The sequence below is a fragment of the Triturus cristatus genome, chromosome 12 (genome assembly GCF_964204655.1).
Source record: "Triturus cristatus chromosome 12, aTriCri1.1, whole genome shotgun sequence".
NCBI classification, from domain to species: Eukaryota; Metazoa; Chordata; class Amphibia; order Caudata; family Salamandridae; genus Triturus; species Triturus cristatus.
The window spans coordinates 707,171,874-707,189,458 of NC_140595.1; the positions used below are offsets into that span (position 1 = coordinate 707,171,874).

Consider the following 17,585-nt stretch of genomic DNA (forward strand, 5'->3'; position numbering starts at 1 on the left):
CGGCCGAGCTGGTGAATGCTAGAGTGAGTCAATGAGTGGATGAAAGGATGCATGTGTTAAAGGGTCAGTCTTCAAGTGCATGGATGAGGAGTGAGCAGTTCATGGACAAATGGATGTTTGAGTACATGGATGGAAGCATCCAAACAATTTTAGTTACAAGCCAGACCTATTGGCTTAGTATGTGTTTCTTACGTTGTGTGGGGCAAGTTTGACATAATCGGGGTACAAATAGTCAACATGCAAGTGTGGTGGCAATGAATAAATGAACCTTCATCAACAAAGGATGTCTGATGAACTGTGCCTGCCAGTCGGGGGCGGCTCCACCATGTGGGTGGAGGAGCGTCGTCCCACTGCTTTCTCGCAGTGCGAGAAGCAGGAACATAAAATGGTATTATAAATACTCTCAAGCACAGACTGAAGCAACCTCAGAAGAGCAAATGGGTGTGCATCAACACCCAAGGAAGCATTTACTTACTACAGTAATCTGGTAACCACTGTGGGCCCATCACATTAGAGCTGGTGGTGCGGCAGCCAGAAGAATACTCCATGGGCAAATGATCATTAGATGGATAGAGAGAAGCTTCACCATATCAGGGAGAAGCAGCTGCAGCCAAAACATCATTGAAGGCAATTTAAAGAGGTTCACTATTGTCCCTAAGCCCGGCTAGACTGGAAACTAACATCCGGAGGAGGGACCACTGTATAAATAAAGGGGATTTGAAACTGCAGGGTATAAATGTCAGGGGATTGAATAAATGAAAGGTCTCCAGGAGGAGATCCCACTGTGGGTGGTGACAAGCAAGGGGGAAAAGAAGGACCCCATCCCTCTAGGCACTGCTCATCCAACTTATGTCCACAAGGACTACTACATAGTCAACACTGGAAGAACTTAGGACCACTGGTGCGGAGGCAATGGTGAAAGTCCCAGAAAGAAGGATTAAACAACAATATTGGAGACGAAAGAGGTTGATGGTACCTCCGGAAGGTAAAAACTGCAATGTACCACTGCTACTGTTCATTGTGCCCCCTCAATTAGCCCTCTTCCCTGCGTATCTTTGACCAACACAAAAGAAATGCGTGTAAATGCTCAGCACAATTATTATTCCTCTCAAAACCATACTTGGAAGTGATGTGACAACAATAAAGGCTCTGCCTTTCAAACTAATGTTTATGGAGTAATTGCCAATCAAAATCTTGTGCCACCCCAAGAAGCCTAATGGATTCACCACTGTGAATACTCCAGAAAAAAACTGATTTAAAACCAGACACATCAATTTACATTCTTACTGGATACTGCCTCAGATACCAAGAACTTAAGACGGGCCATTCTTTACCTCTCAATGAATAGCTAGTCACTAAGTCTAACCATACTCCAATTCATTCCCTTACTTATTCCATTCAGTTGAATCCTTAGTGCATTTACCCCCAATAATTACATTCAGTGCCCACACTATCCAAATACCAAGACTTTAAAAGGCATGACCCCAGGCTGGTTTGATAAGTAATCTCCTTCCTTATAAGCCACAACCTAAGGAGCATTGAAATGTACAAATCCGCCCCAGTCACTGCACAGTACCGAACTGTAGAGCGTCCGTCTCTAACCTTACGGTCTCCCAACTCTAATACAAATCAAAGAATAAAAGACACCTGGTTAATTTCCTTCTCCAGCCACTAATATATGTAGCTGCTTCATTATTATTAATTTATCATCAAGAGCATATCTCAAAAACAGGTGGTGTAGCTCTCAAAACCAGAAATTACCAACAGGCTGATCCAGCATCACAAATTCTAATCCTTAAAATTCCCCGACTCTCCAGCTAATGCTTAACAGCCAAAACATTTAATTCTGGAAATCATCTTTGTCCCTTGTCTCATGATCTAACACACTTGTGAAGGACTGCACCTTACTGGCCAACTCCTCAGTTCATGTGACAAAATCTGTCTTAAGCACTTTGATCTTCAATTAGTAAAACATACTGACGCCACACATTCACTTATAAGTCCTTCCAAGCGCCTCTAACTTTATTCCTCACCCACCCATAGCAATGGCTCCACTCATCATCAGATTGTAGCTAGACACTGTCACAGTGCACGGGCCAGACCATGCCCACTACTTACATTTGTGAGACATACTCCGCTCGCTTGGCCTAAATTACAAACTAATACTGAACAGACATTGATCAGGAATATCAAATGTATAAAACACAAGGCTTCTACCTCTACGTCTTTCAACAAGCTGCTTGCAACCCGCATTAATTCAGTCCTATCCATATTGACCACTCAAACTGCCCTCTATACATGGCACACGCAGAAGCATTAGAAAAGCAGCCGACTCGTATGACACGCCAACCCAAATTGAGAAAAAATAAAAAGAGTTTGTCCTCAAGGCTCCTCAAATTATGTTCACAGTTGAAACCTCTTTATTTTCAATGTTCTAATATGTCGATTTGCATTTCTAGACTCATGTGTACACATTGAAACGGCTTGTTTGGTCTGGAGGAAGATTGGCTCCAGTGTTCTTAGAAAGCCAAGATGGCATCTTTTTTTCTAGAATAAAGCCAAGTAAGGTGATTGGAGTAACTTTTAGAAGTCTTCGCGTAGATTGTGTCTGCAGCGATAAGGGTTGCGGAGGAGTCATTAGTTAGTTCTTACTGTGTTGAAATAAGACCTCATTATCAAAGGCACTGTTCCTATTTGTTGTTATTGGTTATAAATAAATATCCTTCATACATCCTGTAAGAATAAAATCTACCTTTTAAACTGTAAATTAACTTTTTGCATTATATATTTATTTCATTTGACTAAAATATGGCTTGTTGATAGTTTGCTGATCCCAAATTTATATTTGAATATTTCTTTCAAATGGAATTTCTATTTGATCATTTATGATATAGGTAACCTTTTTCCATTCAAAGTTGAATATTGTTACTACAGGATTACCCATTGTTCAGGTTACTCTGCACAATATAACAGTACATTTCATGAGCTAGCATTGTTTATCAATGCATTGGTTTCCTGAGCCTTTGAGAACAAAGTTTATGAAGGTAACGATTTGATAAGTAACTAGTACAATGTCATACAACATTCAACAATGTATTGTTATATGGAGTTAATTGCAAAGAAAATATATGACCTAAATAATTAATATACAAAAAATACTTTATCACAAGACTGTTCAAGGCAGCATAAAGAAAGTATGAATACAAAACAAAATAGGTGCTTAATTTATCAAGTGAATATGCAGTGCTCAAATGTGAAAGAATGGGGCAAGAAAGTGATCACAATGAAAAACTGTTACGATCAAAAATAATTTCCTGTGAAAGGAGAGCAAGGTTTTGAATGAGTACAGTTCCTGGATTAAATACAGTCCCCTTTGTTTAAAATCAATCAATGATTGTTTTTTTCGCTGTATGGTTGCTCACAGGATTTCAACCCACATTGATCAAACAGGTCATCATCAGGACAAAATTAAGGATGACAGAGCACAAAGAATAAAAGGCTGTTCTTTCTAACGATAAACACTTTCAATCTGTTAATCCTTGATGTGATCTTCCTTGTTGACTGCTCGCAGCACAACCTAATAACTGTGGGTGAACATTCCAGGAATTCTTCCTACGCAATGCCTTCGTTTTAGGATTAGAGAGGGGCACACACATCGTGAGCCCCCATTTGCCACAAAATAATGGATTCTTATTATTTGAAACAATAGCCTTTTCGAATCGATTCAAGTGTTGCCTTTTCTCACGTTAAAGCTATGGAAAAGCCTCATAAGCAACAAACTGGAGAGAAGCTGGTTAGCAGTGGTAATTTTGATTTACTAAATTGATAGATTAATTAACATTACCGAATTAATGATTTCATCGATCAATCTGACAGGAATAAAGACTGTAATGGACTTCTAGAGAGAAAGAATGCGAGTCAATGCCTGTTTTGTGGGGATTTAAGGTCAGAGGCTTTATACAGCCTTAGAAATCTCTTTGAATAAACGGTCTGAAAACACCGTCTTTCCTCTTGTCATATGTTACAGATAAATATGTAATTGCACAGAATTGAGAAGAGATCGGTAACCAGTGATAAATGTGATAATAAAAACATCTGAGTTACAACAGATTAGCAATTTTGGCAGGAATAATGACTTTTAATAAGGAATTTTTAAAAACTATATAGGAATATGACGCAACAAGCATTTATAACAAACGTGTAATGTACAAGAAAGTATAGCAATTTCAGTTTATGTAAACTGAAAACAAATGTACCTTCTTTTTTAATGTTGATGTTTTCTTGACGAGGTTGATTCCAATCCCCAGAACAATAGGAAAACAAAGCTGTAAACATTTACAAAATTACTAAATATTTCGGTATACAAAGTTTGTTTTAAAAAAAAAAAATCATTTTAGTACTTTAATCATTACATTCTGTGCATGAAGTACTTAGTGGTGAGTGCTTTACATCAGAGTGTGGCTCCCGTGTTCCCTATGACAATCTACCTTTCATTCCTTTGCTATATTCTTAACAGTTTTATGCTTTCATTTCATTAGTTGCAATTTTTAATTTCTGAATTACACTTTGCTCAATATCAAGAGACTTAACTCAGCTAGAGTGGAAAGGATGAGATCCATATCCAATGTGGTTGAAGGCACTTTGGATTATAAACATTTTGAATGAAATTCCTTGGCTTTTTAATGGGAACTTGGAATTTGTAATAATATTTTTAACTTTTTTAAATAATTACTTTTCAATGTTTTAGGGGTTTAGTGAGTTTGTGGGACATTCTTTTCAGGATCTTATTTTTTTTATACCGAAGGATAGTATGTTTTTCCTAGCTGTTTAGTCAGTGTACAGTTACAGAAGACTGTATAGACTGAAATTGCATTTTTGTGTTGAACGGAATGCACCATGAAATTATGGATGCATAGAAAATATTTATTTCAGATGTGCTATGACGTCATACTCCGAAATGTCTGTGCCAGTTTTCAATTAACAATCTTGCACTATGTATTCAAGACCAAACTGCGTTTAAAAAAAACAAAAACAATAGCATACAGTAGTATCACAAAGTAGCTAGTGAATTTGTGATTATTTAATTTTAATGAACAGTTTCCTGGCTTGCTTGCTTGCAGCCTGTGTTTTATAATATACTAAACAGACCACTTTCTGCTGTAATAGTGGCATATTGTAGTCTGTATGCTGTGCCCATTGTACTAAAATAAGGACAGGGTGATAAGGACATCTCTTGCCTGGAGATTGAGATTAAAGATCTATACAGTCATCCAAGCTTGTATTTTGGCAAGACAAATGTGAAGCATTTATGTGGGATGTTTTAAAACAGAGTTTTGTATCCTGTGCATACTAGTGATTGAAGACACTCATTCATCTAAACAGTAAGCTTAGTGGTTCCAGATACAAGCTGATCAGAGGGGATGGTAAATTGGGAGCCTGGAAAACACCAGATGACACAGAAGAGCTATTCCTGGGGTATGCTTTCTAAACACTAAGGCCCATGTGGCACTCCTAGTTTAAGATGAGCTTGTTATTAATTGTATCAAAGGCCACTAAGGGATTGAGTAAGATAAGAATCCCTACCATCCACAATGCAATGCACACAATCTACGTTTCAGTGGTACAACCAAACCAAAGGATAGATTGGTGGTTGGGTAGAACATGCTCCTTTTTGATGTAGGTGCAGAGTTAAAAACACACATCTCCTCAACCCAAGGCAGTGAAAGACTGTTAAGAGATTATGTTTTAGGCGATTTATTTTTTCATGATGGAGGCAATTTGACCAGTATTTAACAGACTGGTGAATATTCCCAGGTTTGAAAGAAAAATTAACCAGAGTGCACCATGCACACACATTCATTTGGAAAGAGAATTTCATGATGTTGAATGTAAGACCTAATACTGGTTGGTGGGTTTCAGGAGATTCATGACCAAAATAAGCTCCTCTGTGATAATAGGAGAAAATGTACCAGGGGTTTTTGGTTTTGAGAAGAAGGTCAGGTTGGTGCGTGGAACTTGGGTGTTAGCTTACAAATGTTCTTGACAATACATATCCATGTCATTCTTCTGACAAATACCATCTAAGACACTTCTCTTGCAGTCCCTCCTTGATCACTCAAAAACAATGGCAACCAGACACTCCGTTGTGGAATGCATTTTTAAGTGTATTTGTGAAAATCTTAAGCAGAAATTTAATGTCAGAATTTTTTTTCAATGATGGATGTCAGGCGCTTGCATTTACATAAATTACAAAACAGCACGAGTATCACCTTCATTAAAGTTCTATTGAATTCAGTTAGTGGTGAGATGCGGCCCTCACCTTCCTGAAAAACTGCAGATAGCATCTGCAGTTATTTGAAAATTGTATAATTTTCTGTTGGGAGTCCATCATGACATTAAGAGTTATTCACTGACAAGTACTTAAGTGTTTGTTCAACTTCCTGCTATGTTTGTCTGTCTCTCTGAAGCAAATATGGTCTCACATTAGTTTTAGCTAGTTTGACGGAGAAAAACAGATTTATACACCAATTTATAGACAGAGATAGATTCAATAGTGATGTCTGGAGAATTGGAGATGATTATTCTGAGGAAGTCCTAGCATCGCATTTCTGAAGAAATTTACATTTTCTTGTTCTATTAGCGGTATCAGTTGGGAGACTAGGAGTGTTCCAAAGTTGTCTACTACATCATAATGTTTATCCTTCATTCAAATGTAGTTTCTTTTTCAAGCTCAAGTTGGCGCTTGCTGAAAACTGTCAACTTTTATGGTCTAGCATATCTATGATCTTGTCTTCAGAACAAATACGCAGAAAGTGAGATTTCATTCAGCTGCTTCCAGCCACTTCTTTAAGAACGTGCCATTCATCTTCGAGCAGCCAAGAAAAGTATTTCCCTCTCTCAGTCATGCTATGATTTGCTCAAGAGTTATTCATACTCAACATTGCCTGAGCCCAGCTTCTCCTCATGTAACCCTGCACATAACCTATTCTCTTTGAAATGGAAAAACCCACACCTGTCTCCTTTGAGTGTAGTCTTCCTTGGTTTATGGTGGAATGAGTGCTCCTTTGGAGAAGAACTATTCATGGAAGCAGCATAAGGTCACTACTATGGGCTCGCTGAAATATACTATCTCGCTTACAGACTACATGTCAAAAACAGAAATATTTTGCATTTAGCTATTGCTGGCTTTCTAAAACCAACCATAGCACAGATAGTTTGGCTTGCACGAAGGAATGGCCATCTCACTTTCTTGGTTGGTTGGAGGATTTGGTAACAATGCTTATGTCTGAGCAGGTATATTATGAATAGGTAGGGGGGGGGAATGCCAATGGCTTGAATTAGCTGGCGCTGCTTCATACACCCTATAAATCTTCTGGAATAGCTAACAAAGTTCAGAATAATTGGTTTCCTGTTCTCTATTCAAATTAGATGGCAATTCCCTTTGAAGACTTGGTGAACGCTGAAAAATGTATCTTTGCAGACTGTTGTGCTGCCACCCTCCTTTAAAAATAATCAATTTCTTACACATGATCCTGCATGAAAAATATTAATCTTATTCATCACCATCATGATGTGTCATTACTTTTATCTTAGGATTAGATTCTGGATGAGTTTCCGATGCCTTATAGGTTTTTGAGTTGAACACCTTATTGAATGAAGAACAGTGTAAAGCAACATGTACAGTGTACTTCTGAGGGTCTTCCTAATTACTTTGAAAGTGAAAAAAATACAACTAAATGGGTAAAGTCTATTATGATATAGGCTTACAATGAGACATACCCGGAGGTAGTGTCAATGTGTAGTATTTATTAAAATTCTCTAGTTGCTCATTGTAGCCTAGGTCTGATCAAAATATGGAAAGGGTCACGGATTCTCCTTGGTGGGGAAAACAGACAACGTGAGGTACCAAAGTAACCACTTCTGTCCAAAGTCGCCAAATGTCTCCTCAGGGCCATACACAATGAAATGTTGAGAGGAAACTAAAACAAACTTATGGACCCATGGTAAAACCACGACTCTCTTTGGAGGCTCTCAAACGCCTCTTCATATGATCTAAGAGTGGATAGCCTAAAGGAGGAACCCAGCAGGAAGACCTGAAGAAGGCTTGTCCCTCAGAAAGAAACAACTCATTTTAGTAAACAGCATACTATCTTTAACCTTCCCTCATACGAGTTAGATGGTTCCGAGGCTCCTGGTCCTAAGGACCCCTGTGTCATTTTGTTGTTCTAAATGCAAGTCTTTTAGAGTTCTATCTCAGAGTCCATTGGGACTGATACAACAACACTGACCAAAATCTTTCAATGTTAATGAAAAATACGACTTTACATTGGTAGGACAACCTGTTCAACCTCTTTGGGATGGTCCACTTCTCACAAGGTTTAACTCCTCTCCAGCTAAACTCTCTGCCTGGGTGGCAACAGTCATTACAGAGTAGGTTTGAGTCCTTGAAGGGTAAACATAACTAGGAACTCAACATAATTTTTCAAAAGTATTTTACTGACTTCTGACAGGCAAGGAGATTTTAGTAGTCACAGAAGACACCAAAATACACATAGAATTCCACAAATGGGGATGTACTCTTTCTCACAAACTACCAACGTATGCTGCAGCTCTCAATGGCAGAAATCGCAGCTTTGATCTGTATTAGAGTTACTTAGGGATGCTTTTCTTCCTGACTGGTCAGATAAACTGATCTAGGATACTCCTTTTTCTGCTGTTTTAGAAACAGATATACATTATGTTAGTCAGTTTACTAAGAACCGTTTAGTTAGAGCTGCTCGGGAATACATTTATCTGACAATTGTTTCCTTAAGACAAAAGGATTAAGTCGCCCCTTTCAATGAGAAAAGACCACATGCATTGGGGGGGGGTGGGATGGGATAGCTTGATTGTTCATTCTTAAACTCATTTTCTCAATTTGAAAGCTTTATCCCAGTGTTGTCCACCAGAACCCCTCATCCATGGTTAATGTTTAATCATTGAACTCTGGAGCCACTCTTTTGGCTTCTGTTATTCATTCTTTGATGGCATTTACCCATTATAGTGGAGGTAGGAGCCAAGTTCAACAACCTTACAACCCAAGAGGCAGGCATTTGTGCTGACGTTTCCATTACTGGCAAATTCTAATCTTTGCTATGCATGGTAGCACCTAATGTACTTCTAGGCAAAAATAGCTAGTTATTACTTTTTTTGGCCACTGCTGGTTTAAGCCTCACCCAGAGTCATATGATAAAATAATGCTTTCTGACACAAAGGGCCCGATTACGCTGTCGGTAGGAGGTCGTTGTGGTCTCCGGAACAACCGACCTCCGGACGGCGGTCCCGATACCGCAATTACAATGTGACCGCACATGGTGCAGTCGCACACTCCCATTTCTCTATGGGAGATTCTGTTAATCCCTCAATGTGACTGCCACACGGTGCAGGGATTAACAGGGGTCAACATAGGTGCCTCCTCAGCCCCCAACCGGAGGCCACAGGGAGAAGGGTGCCCTGCTAGCAGCCCCAAAACACGCTTTCCGACAGGCTTTCCATGTCAGAAAGCCCGGCAAGGAAAGCCCGTCGGAAACCGAGCTTCATAATCCCAACGGCGGAAACATCGTCTCCGACTGGCCAATGTGCTCCTTGAGCCTGTCAGAATCTAGCCAGAATGACCGGGTGGTTTCAATTTCGGCTGCCTGCATTGTAATACCATGATGAGGCTCTTCACATCCATGACCTGCGGTCGAAGGCTTTCCGAGCCTCATCGGAATCGGGCCCATAGTGTTTATATACCATTTTGCTTCAAACTGCTATAACCAATGCTATTTATTTCTTCCTTTAACTATTTAATTAAGCATTACAGTATAATTATAGATGGAATGTAGCAATTTCAATTCATATATAGTAAAATAAGTTACCAGTTTTGAAACTTTTCCAGTCTGTTTTATCCTGCCCTCGACGTAAGCAGCAGATTGCTAGACAAGAGCGAAATTATAGTAAGAACAATTTAAAACTTTTTTTTAAATGTACAAAACATTCATAATATTTGAATTACCTAAAAACATTTGTAAAATGTAACATTTTATGAATGTCTACAAATTAAATACAACGTTGTCGGCTGTACATTGATTTATTAGTCATTCTTTGCGGTTTCCATGGGCTGTGGCTCTAAGATTTTTGATGTCAGTCTCACATGGATGATGTTACGGTACAGTTAATGTTTTTTTACTTCCATTTCATTGGTTGCAATTTGAAGTTTTTTGATCACACTTTACTGAAGATCGAGATGAATTGTTGAACTCAAGTTATGTTCTAGATACTCAAATGTACTCAGCGACGCCTTGGTTTATTTTACATTCAAAAAGCTATTTTTAACTTTCATTTGCATTTTACGGGATTCTGGAACACGTTCTAATCATTCGAAAGTGCTTTATATTGGATTTCAGTGATTGGTAGGGCACTAAGGCCATTTTCTCCAAAGTGATCTTAACTTCATGTTTTTATTTTTTTTAACTAAAAGAATATCCGAGGTATGTCATGAATTTATTTTTTGCCATGATGGAGGATGAGTGCTTTAAAAAGTGGGTTTGTGTAGATAGGAAGGTCTCCACAAAACGGACTATGCAAAGATATTGGTTAATTTCAAATTTTAAATATAATGCAGTGGTAACATCTGAAATGTCGGTCTTTACTTTAGCGGCCTTGCATGAAGAATCGGGAGAGTTTTAAAAATCATCTTACACATTCTAAAATTTCATATTATAAATTGCCAAGTTCAATATTAATGTGAGCCTATAACAAATTTGCAGGAGTACAAAATAATATGGTCATTAGTATCCCATGATTTGTGAAAATAACAGCATATCATTATTCTTAAATGATATTGACGTAGTATGCCACAGCCTGCTGCCAATTGTGAAAATATATCAAAATGCTCTCGGGAAATAGTGCGGTTACTCCGTATCTGAAAATATTTACGAAAAGCGATTACGTTCAAAGACCTAGAGTCCCATACTGTAGAAACTAACGGCAAGCTCTTCGGAATATGGTTACACCTTCTTAAGAAACTTGAAGTTATAGAATTTTAAAGAAAGCCTGTACTCTCTGTGCTTGTGTTCCTCTGGTCTTCCAACAGTCTGCTTACTTTCAACATAATGAACAAACTATAGTCTGGTGCTGTGCTGATGTTGCATCAAACATTAGTCTGTTTATTGTATCCATGATACTATGAACAAGGTAAGCCCATTATCATTTGTCTCTAAGTCAGGGGTCTCCTACGAGTAGCTTGGAGATACTGGTAGTTCACTAGCTGCCAAGAAATAGCTCTCAGAGGTGAATCCAGACCAATCAACACATTCAAATAGTCTGTGCTTATTAAAGAAGGTAGCACTGCTCCACCCAAGACCACTAGATTGACAGCCACCCATACCAATGGGAGGGCCTAATGATAACAGGCAAACATTGTGCAGACATACAGAGGCTGCCACATGACCATCTGCCTCCTCTTTCATCTAGTAAAGTCACAAGGAGATTGGACATGTAGTATGCTTGATTCAGTTGTCACCCTATGCGTGTAAACAATGGGCCAGGAAAAAAAGGAGTGCCAGCAGTAACCAATGCCGACCTACTGAACGGAACAAAATGGTGGCGGTGGGACGAAGCTGGCGTGAAAGACATCCAAAAGTATATGATTCCCTCCATTATAAGGGGTTCACCTCTCGCACAATTGGGGCAGATAATGGGCATTTATGGTCCAGTTGTGGTATATTGGCAGCCATTAGTGACATACTAAGAGCATGAAGGGCCTAATTGTATCCATCCTTCTCATCTGGTGTCCGCCTAATGATGGTCATTACTGATATACTGTGTCAGTCAGTCAGTCAAAAGCTTTTATTTCGGTATAATACCATAAAAAGACAAATACCTATTTACAATAAAAATGATTAAAAATTGACATTTACATATAATATAGTCCATCAAAAATAGACCTGTTTTACAAATTAAAATGCATTAAAACACAATTGAAAGCATTATTAGGAGAGACGAGGTAGAACAAGATCCAATCCCTAAACAATCTCTTATCTAGACATGCTTTCGCTACAGCACTAGAATCATTTTTAGGAACAGATTATAACCTCTCATTTTGTAATTTTTTACGCCTTGAATACCACATGGAAAGGAGGAATCTAGCCGTCGCAAACACTATCATAGGGGTAGTGTCATATTTAAGAATTCTGAACACCTCCTGATAGTCCCTAAGGCCCCTGGACTTACAGATGTACTGTGGCCATCCTGCACTTTATGGGTCCAGCCTTGATACAATGGCGACTGGTATAATGGTGGGCATTACTGGCATATTAGTGTCATCCTTGGTATTATGATGAAAATATATGATCTATAATTGCACTAAAATGGACATTTGAAGCAGAAAATGTCCATGTGCCCCATTGGTACACATGAGTACTCGATGAAAAGAACAAAGTGTTGTTTGAAAGCTGTATAGTTCCTAAAAATTAGCACTCATTTTGAAAGCAAATAGGTTATTAAAAAAATAATAATTCTTCTGAAAAATTGGGCTTGTTAATGTGTGTGGGGGGGGGGGGGGGAGGGGGAGGGAAGATTGCGAATTGACTCTGCCGAGGGCGCTCGCCTCTGCTCTGGGCCCATGAGCTCCGGATGTACTACCACCTACCCACTTGCTGGCTCAACTAAAATTGCTGTCACTGCACACGGGAGTAACTGTAATATACCTGGAGAAAAATCCCTCACCTGATGTGTCGGATCACGGACATTTACAAAGCGGTGAGCACTGCTCGAGCGGCTCGATGGCAGATACTGCAAGCATGTCGGGCGCCATTTGAACCGGCCAGCACTAAGAAGGTCCGAGCAGGTTGGTGGAGATCGGCTTCAAATTTGGCAGAGCCGCTAAACGCGGTAATGGCCCCACCGTGGACTATAAGGGGGCAAGGTCGCGTGGAGACGGAAGCAGGAGTAGCTCCGGGGGCAGGATGATGGAAGGAACAGCAAAGGCAACGTTGCAGATGCTAACACAGGTGAGCTGTTGGGAAACAACGCTACCCCTACCTCCGGCTCAGAGAAAAGCACTGGTTCACGGCTGGGAAAACCCATATTGAAACTGTTGCACTCTACGAAAGGCACTGAACTGCTCCAGACCTGCAGCACATCCAGTTCAGGTTTTGATATGGCCGAGCTGCTAAATACAGCTGTTTAGGAGGGTTTTGGAGGTGGAGCTGCTTTGACAAAGAGACCCAATTTGTCGCTAACCTGCCTTGGAATATTTGGGTCAGCTACAGGAATAGTGGACGATGATGTTATGGAAAAAGGAGCAGTGAAAGGTGCCTTATCATTGAACAAGGAGAGGCACAGCACCCCCAGAGTTTGTTTGGCTTCCACTTCTACTTTAGCAGTAACATTAGTCACTACTGTGGATTCGAGTAGTCCGATACTGAATACTTCAACAAAACCAGCGGCTATCACTGTAGTGGACAGGCCGATAGTTGAAGCCATTGAAGAAACAAATAGCCAGACAAGTCAGACCTTCGATGAAATGTCTAATGAAGCAGAAGGTAAAGAAAAGGGGAATAACGCCAGCAACGGCATAACAGATTGGCCTGAACACTCAACGCGCAGCTCTATGGGTGTTGGGCTTGCAGAAATGATAAACGACAAATTGGCCACAGATGATTTGGTTATTGACACAGTGTTCCCGAACCCTACTCAAGACAGTGAAAATGGCCAGGCTAGCTCCTCGGCGAGATCTGCAAAGCAGCAGAACGCACTGAGTTATATGTTGAGAAGTCATACTAATGACGCAGAGGCTCTATGTAATTCTAAGGCTTCCACTTCCGAGGGGGTGAAAGGAGGTAAAACAAAATGTCCTAAAGCTGCGAAGGTGGGCAAGGGAGCTAAGGGTCGGAGCAGCAGAGCTAAGCTTCAAGCTGCCAACACTGTGGGGCGGCTTAAGGAGGTAGCGAGCGGCAAATACTACAATGGTTGGTTCGGTAGCAAGTCCTTTACACAAATGGGTTTCCACAAAGGGTGAAGTCAAGGCTATTGTCTTAAGGCTTTCTTACTCTGGCAGTCTGACGGCAGTGGCACCGGCAGCAGGAGTTAATATAGGAACCCTTTTGAACAAGGAGCAAGTAGAACCCTTAGAGGCATGTAGTAACCACTGGAGATGGCACTAATGACCAAGGGGGGAGTGTGTGGCACCCTGAATAAAGGACTTGCAGGCCCCTCAACAGGGTCAACTGAAACTGTATCTTCCATAGCAATAGCAGGGCAAATGACAGGAAATGCGCCTACAAGCTCTCTGCTGCTCTCACCGTCAGTCCTGTGCCCTACATCATCGTCGAGCGAAGTTCCCTCTGAAAAGCATTATTCGACAGGCTGTGAGGCGCCATCATTGTCTAGAATAATGCAGGCATTATTGATTCAGAGAACACAAGAGTACTATCAACAGGCCAAAGCAGATAGTAAAGAGATGAAGCAAGCTCTGCTGGAGGTACCATCTAAAGTCGCTCAGCTCTCCTCGGAGGTCACGGGTTTGCAGGAGCAGGTTGCAGCAGTAGAGGAGGCCAACACATACTCAGTGAATCTTGTGAAGTCGTAAAATTCTCAAATTGGGCTTATGCAAGCAAAGTTGGAAGACCGAGAACAGACAGCGATGTCAGAATCTAAGGGTCTTTGGTATTCCGGAAGGGAAGGAGGGCAATGATCCACGGGCATTTATTGTTGATCTTTTTCAAAAAGCCTTTCCCGACCTAGGAGACTGGGATATGGATTCACAGATCCAACGCGCGCATAGGTTGCTTCTGGTCTTAACACCGGCTAATCAAGGACGGTCGAATTTTGCACGGCCTGTATTTGTGTTTCTTGGCAACTTTCAGTTTCGGCAGGCGATATACTTGTAGGCCCACCCAGCAGCACCTGTTCAAGTTGACTCTCTGTCCATATTTGTGCGTTTTGATTTGTGCAAACAATGGACAAGCGATGGAAGCAGCACCAACTGACAGATGCTTTTAAGAACCTTTGTCCACAAGTATTTTTGAAAGAACCGGCCCGCCTTAAAGTTAACAGTCAAACACACTTTTTTTTTAATGAATAGGATGCTCAATAAGCTCTTTCAGAGTGGCAGTCAGCTGCCAAGAAGGGTCCAAATACCTGATGGCGTATGCTTCTTTTCTTTTGAATGTTTGGGGGATAGGCTTTTCTTCATCCTGGGCTAATAGGGAAGATTAATGCGTGAATGTTTGTAGAATATGCTTTATAATATTCTTTCTCATAGGCTTTTTGTCAATGATGGTCGAAGATGGCTATATTACACGTACTAAGGTAGCAGCGGTGGGGTTGGGCGGTGGCTCGGGGCTGCAGGGGTTAGCAGGGGGAGCATCTTCCTAAAATGCTGCCAGGGTGGGAGAGCAGAAAAGGGGGCAATTCCTTTCCACAGACACGGGGGGGTGGGTTGGTTGGGTGGGGGAGAGATTTGGTGCTGGTTCTTTTGAATCTATTTTACAGAATTACAGGTGGGGAGGGGTTTAATTAGCCACAGTTTGGTTAAGGTAGCACTGATCGAGCACAGGGGAAAGAGAAATGTAATTAGTGGGAACAAGTGGAGTGGTCTTTTCAATTTGGCTAAATGTTGTACTAAAAATATATGTGCTGGAACGTATCAGGTCTCAATAATGCTGGGAAACGCCGTCTTGTAATGGAGGAACTTCGGGTAGTTAAACCTCATATCAGGACTCTCCGAAACTCATCTGGCTTATAAAGATAGAGTATACCTAAAACAGCTTGGCTACGATGTGCTTGTTAGCATGTCGCAATCAATCTCTATTCGGGGGTGGCTATTCTGAAATCTAAAAACTGCCAGGCCACTGTGCTTCGTACATTGACTGATTCTAAGGGGAGATGGGCAATAGTTCAGGTATTGATCCATGGGCGCAAATTTACAGTTTGTTCAGTGTATGGCCCCAATATCGACTGTCCTGATATGTTCTCTTATTTGTGTTCTGAGTTATTGGAATGGGATGGTGATCTGATACTTATGGGAGATTTTAATTGTATTATGGATAGAAAAATAGATACCACTAATACTTTAACTCGGTCCAGGATGGGTAAGATTAGGGCTGCTATATCAGAACTTCTTCACATACACCAGTTAGAGGACGTCTGGCGAAGATTAAATCCTACGGTGCCAGGTTATCCATTTTATTCATACCCCCATAAAACATATTATAGAATAGATATGATTTTCACTAGTAATAAGATTTTAGAGAGGGCACAAATCGAGGTATGCCCTAAGATCACCTCGGACCATAATCCGGTAATGTTGACCCTGCAGCTTCAATCGGGGAATAAAGAGCTAAGGAGGGAGTTTTCCTTTACCAGGTATCTTCTTAATAGTCCAAAGTACGTGGAATTCATGCAAGGAACATTAGGGGAATTTATCGAAAATAATGTGGGAACAACGTCAACGGCAATGGTTTGGGATTGCATGAAGGCGTTTGTTAGAGGGGCTACATTGCAGTATATTATAAAAAAAGAATAGACAGGGGCTATCGTTGCTGGAACAAAGACACAAGACGTATCTAGATTTAGAGCAAAAGCATGCTAGAGCTATTGTTTTAAAAGACCCCGGAGAACAGATGATTTATCAACAGGTTATAGACGTCAGAGATAAACTTAAAAGATGTTTAAGGGATAAAGTAGTGAATAGCTATCATAAGTTTAAAACCAAACAGTATGAGTATGGGGAAAGTGTTGGGCATCTGCTAGTTAATCAAATCGCAGATATGAGGGTTAGATTTAGCATTAAATGTATTAACGGGGCAGATGGACTAGTTTATACTAGATCGGAGGATATAATTGAACAATTCAAGTTATACTATGCCGATTTGTATGACAATTCAACTTGCTTTAACCATCATACTGCTATAGGTTCTATTGAGAAGAGCCCTATGCCTAGTTTGAACTGCTCTCACTCTGAGCCCCTACAAAGGGATGTTGGCCAAGGTGAAATTGAGGGAGCAATCAGCACTCTGTCTACCAGTAAAGCTGTTGGAGGTGATACAATCCCACTAGAATTCTGTAAGATTTTTAAAAATAAGCTTTTACTGTTTTTTCTAGCATTATGTAATGAGATCATGCAGGGGGGAGATGTTACGCCCTACTGGAACATTACTAATATCATAGTGTTCTTAAAAAGGGGGAAACCAGCAGAGGAGCTGAGCTCATATCGGCCAAAATCATTGATAAACGCCGACGCCAAAATCTTTAACCCCTTCAGTGCCCATGACGAGATGGTCTCGTCATGGGCCGCGGTTGCGCTGTGCCCATGACGAGACCATCTCGTCCTGAACCCCGCCCGCTAATAGAAAGCCCGGCACAGGGCGGGGAAAGGGCGGGGCACGCAAGAGGTTAAAAAAATTCTTGCGTCTCGCCTTGCCCCGGTTATCCACATTTTAGTGTCAGAACATCAGCATGGCTTTGTTCCAGGCAGTGACACGGCAGCCCACATTAATACAGCTATCGCTGTTTTTGATGTCGCTGGCCAGTTAAAACAGCATGTTGAGATGTTGATG

At 40.7% G+C, this 17,585-nt stretch overlaps 1 protein-coding gene across 5 annotated transcripts in view; it reads right to left on the reverse strand.

Annotated features, from left to right (window-relative positions):
• The window catches only part of LOC146780349 (uncharacterized), a 106,522-nt gene that overhangs the window by 13,383 nt on the left and 75,554 nt on the right, over positions 1–17,585 (reverse strand). For 2 of the 5 annotated variants that reach the window (XM_085639226.1, XM_085639227.1), the window contains exons 7-8: positions 9,900–9,956; positions 4,257–4,325 (exon numbers count right to left, since the gene is read on the reverse strand). The exons of 1 other annotated variant lie outside the window; for it this stretch is intronic. In XM_085639226.1, the coding sequence (XP_085495352.1) occupies positions 4,257–4,325; positions 9,900–9,956 (126 nt within the window). The remainder of the gene's footprint in view (positions 1–4,256; positions 4,326–9,899; positions 9,957–17,585) is intronic. 2 more of the 5 variants (XM_085639228.1, XM_085639229.1) reach the window with 1 other exon arrangement.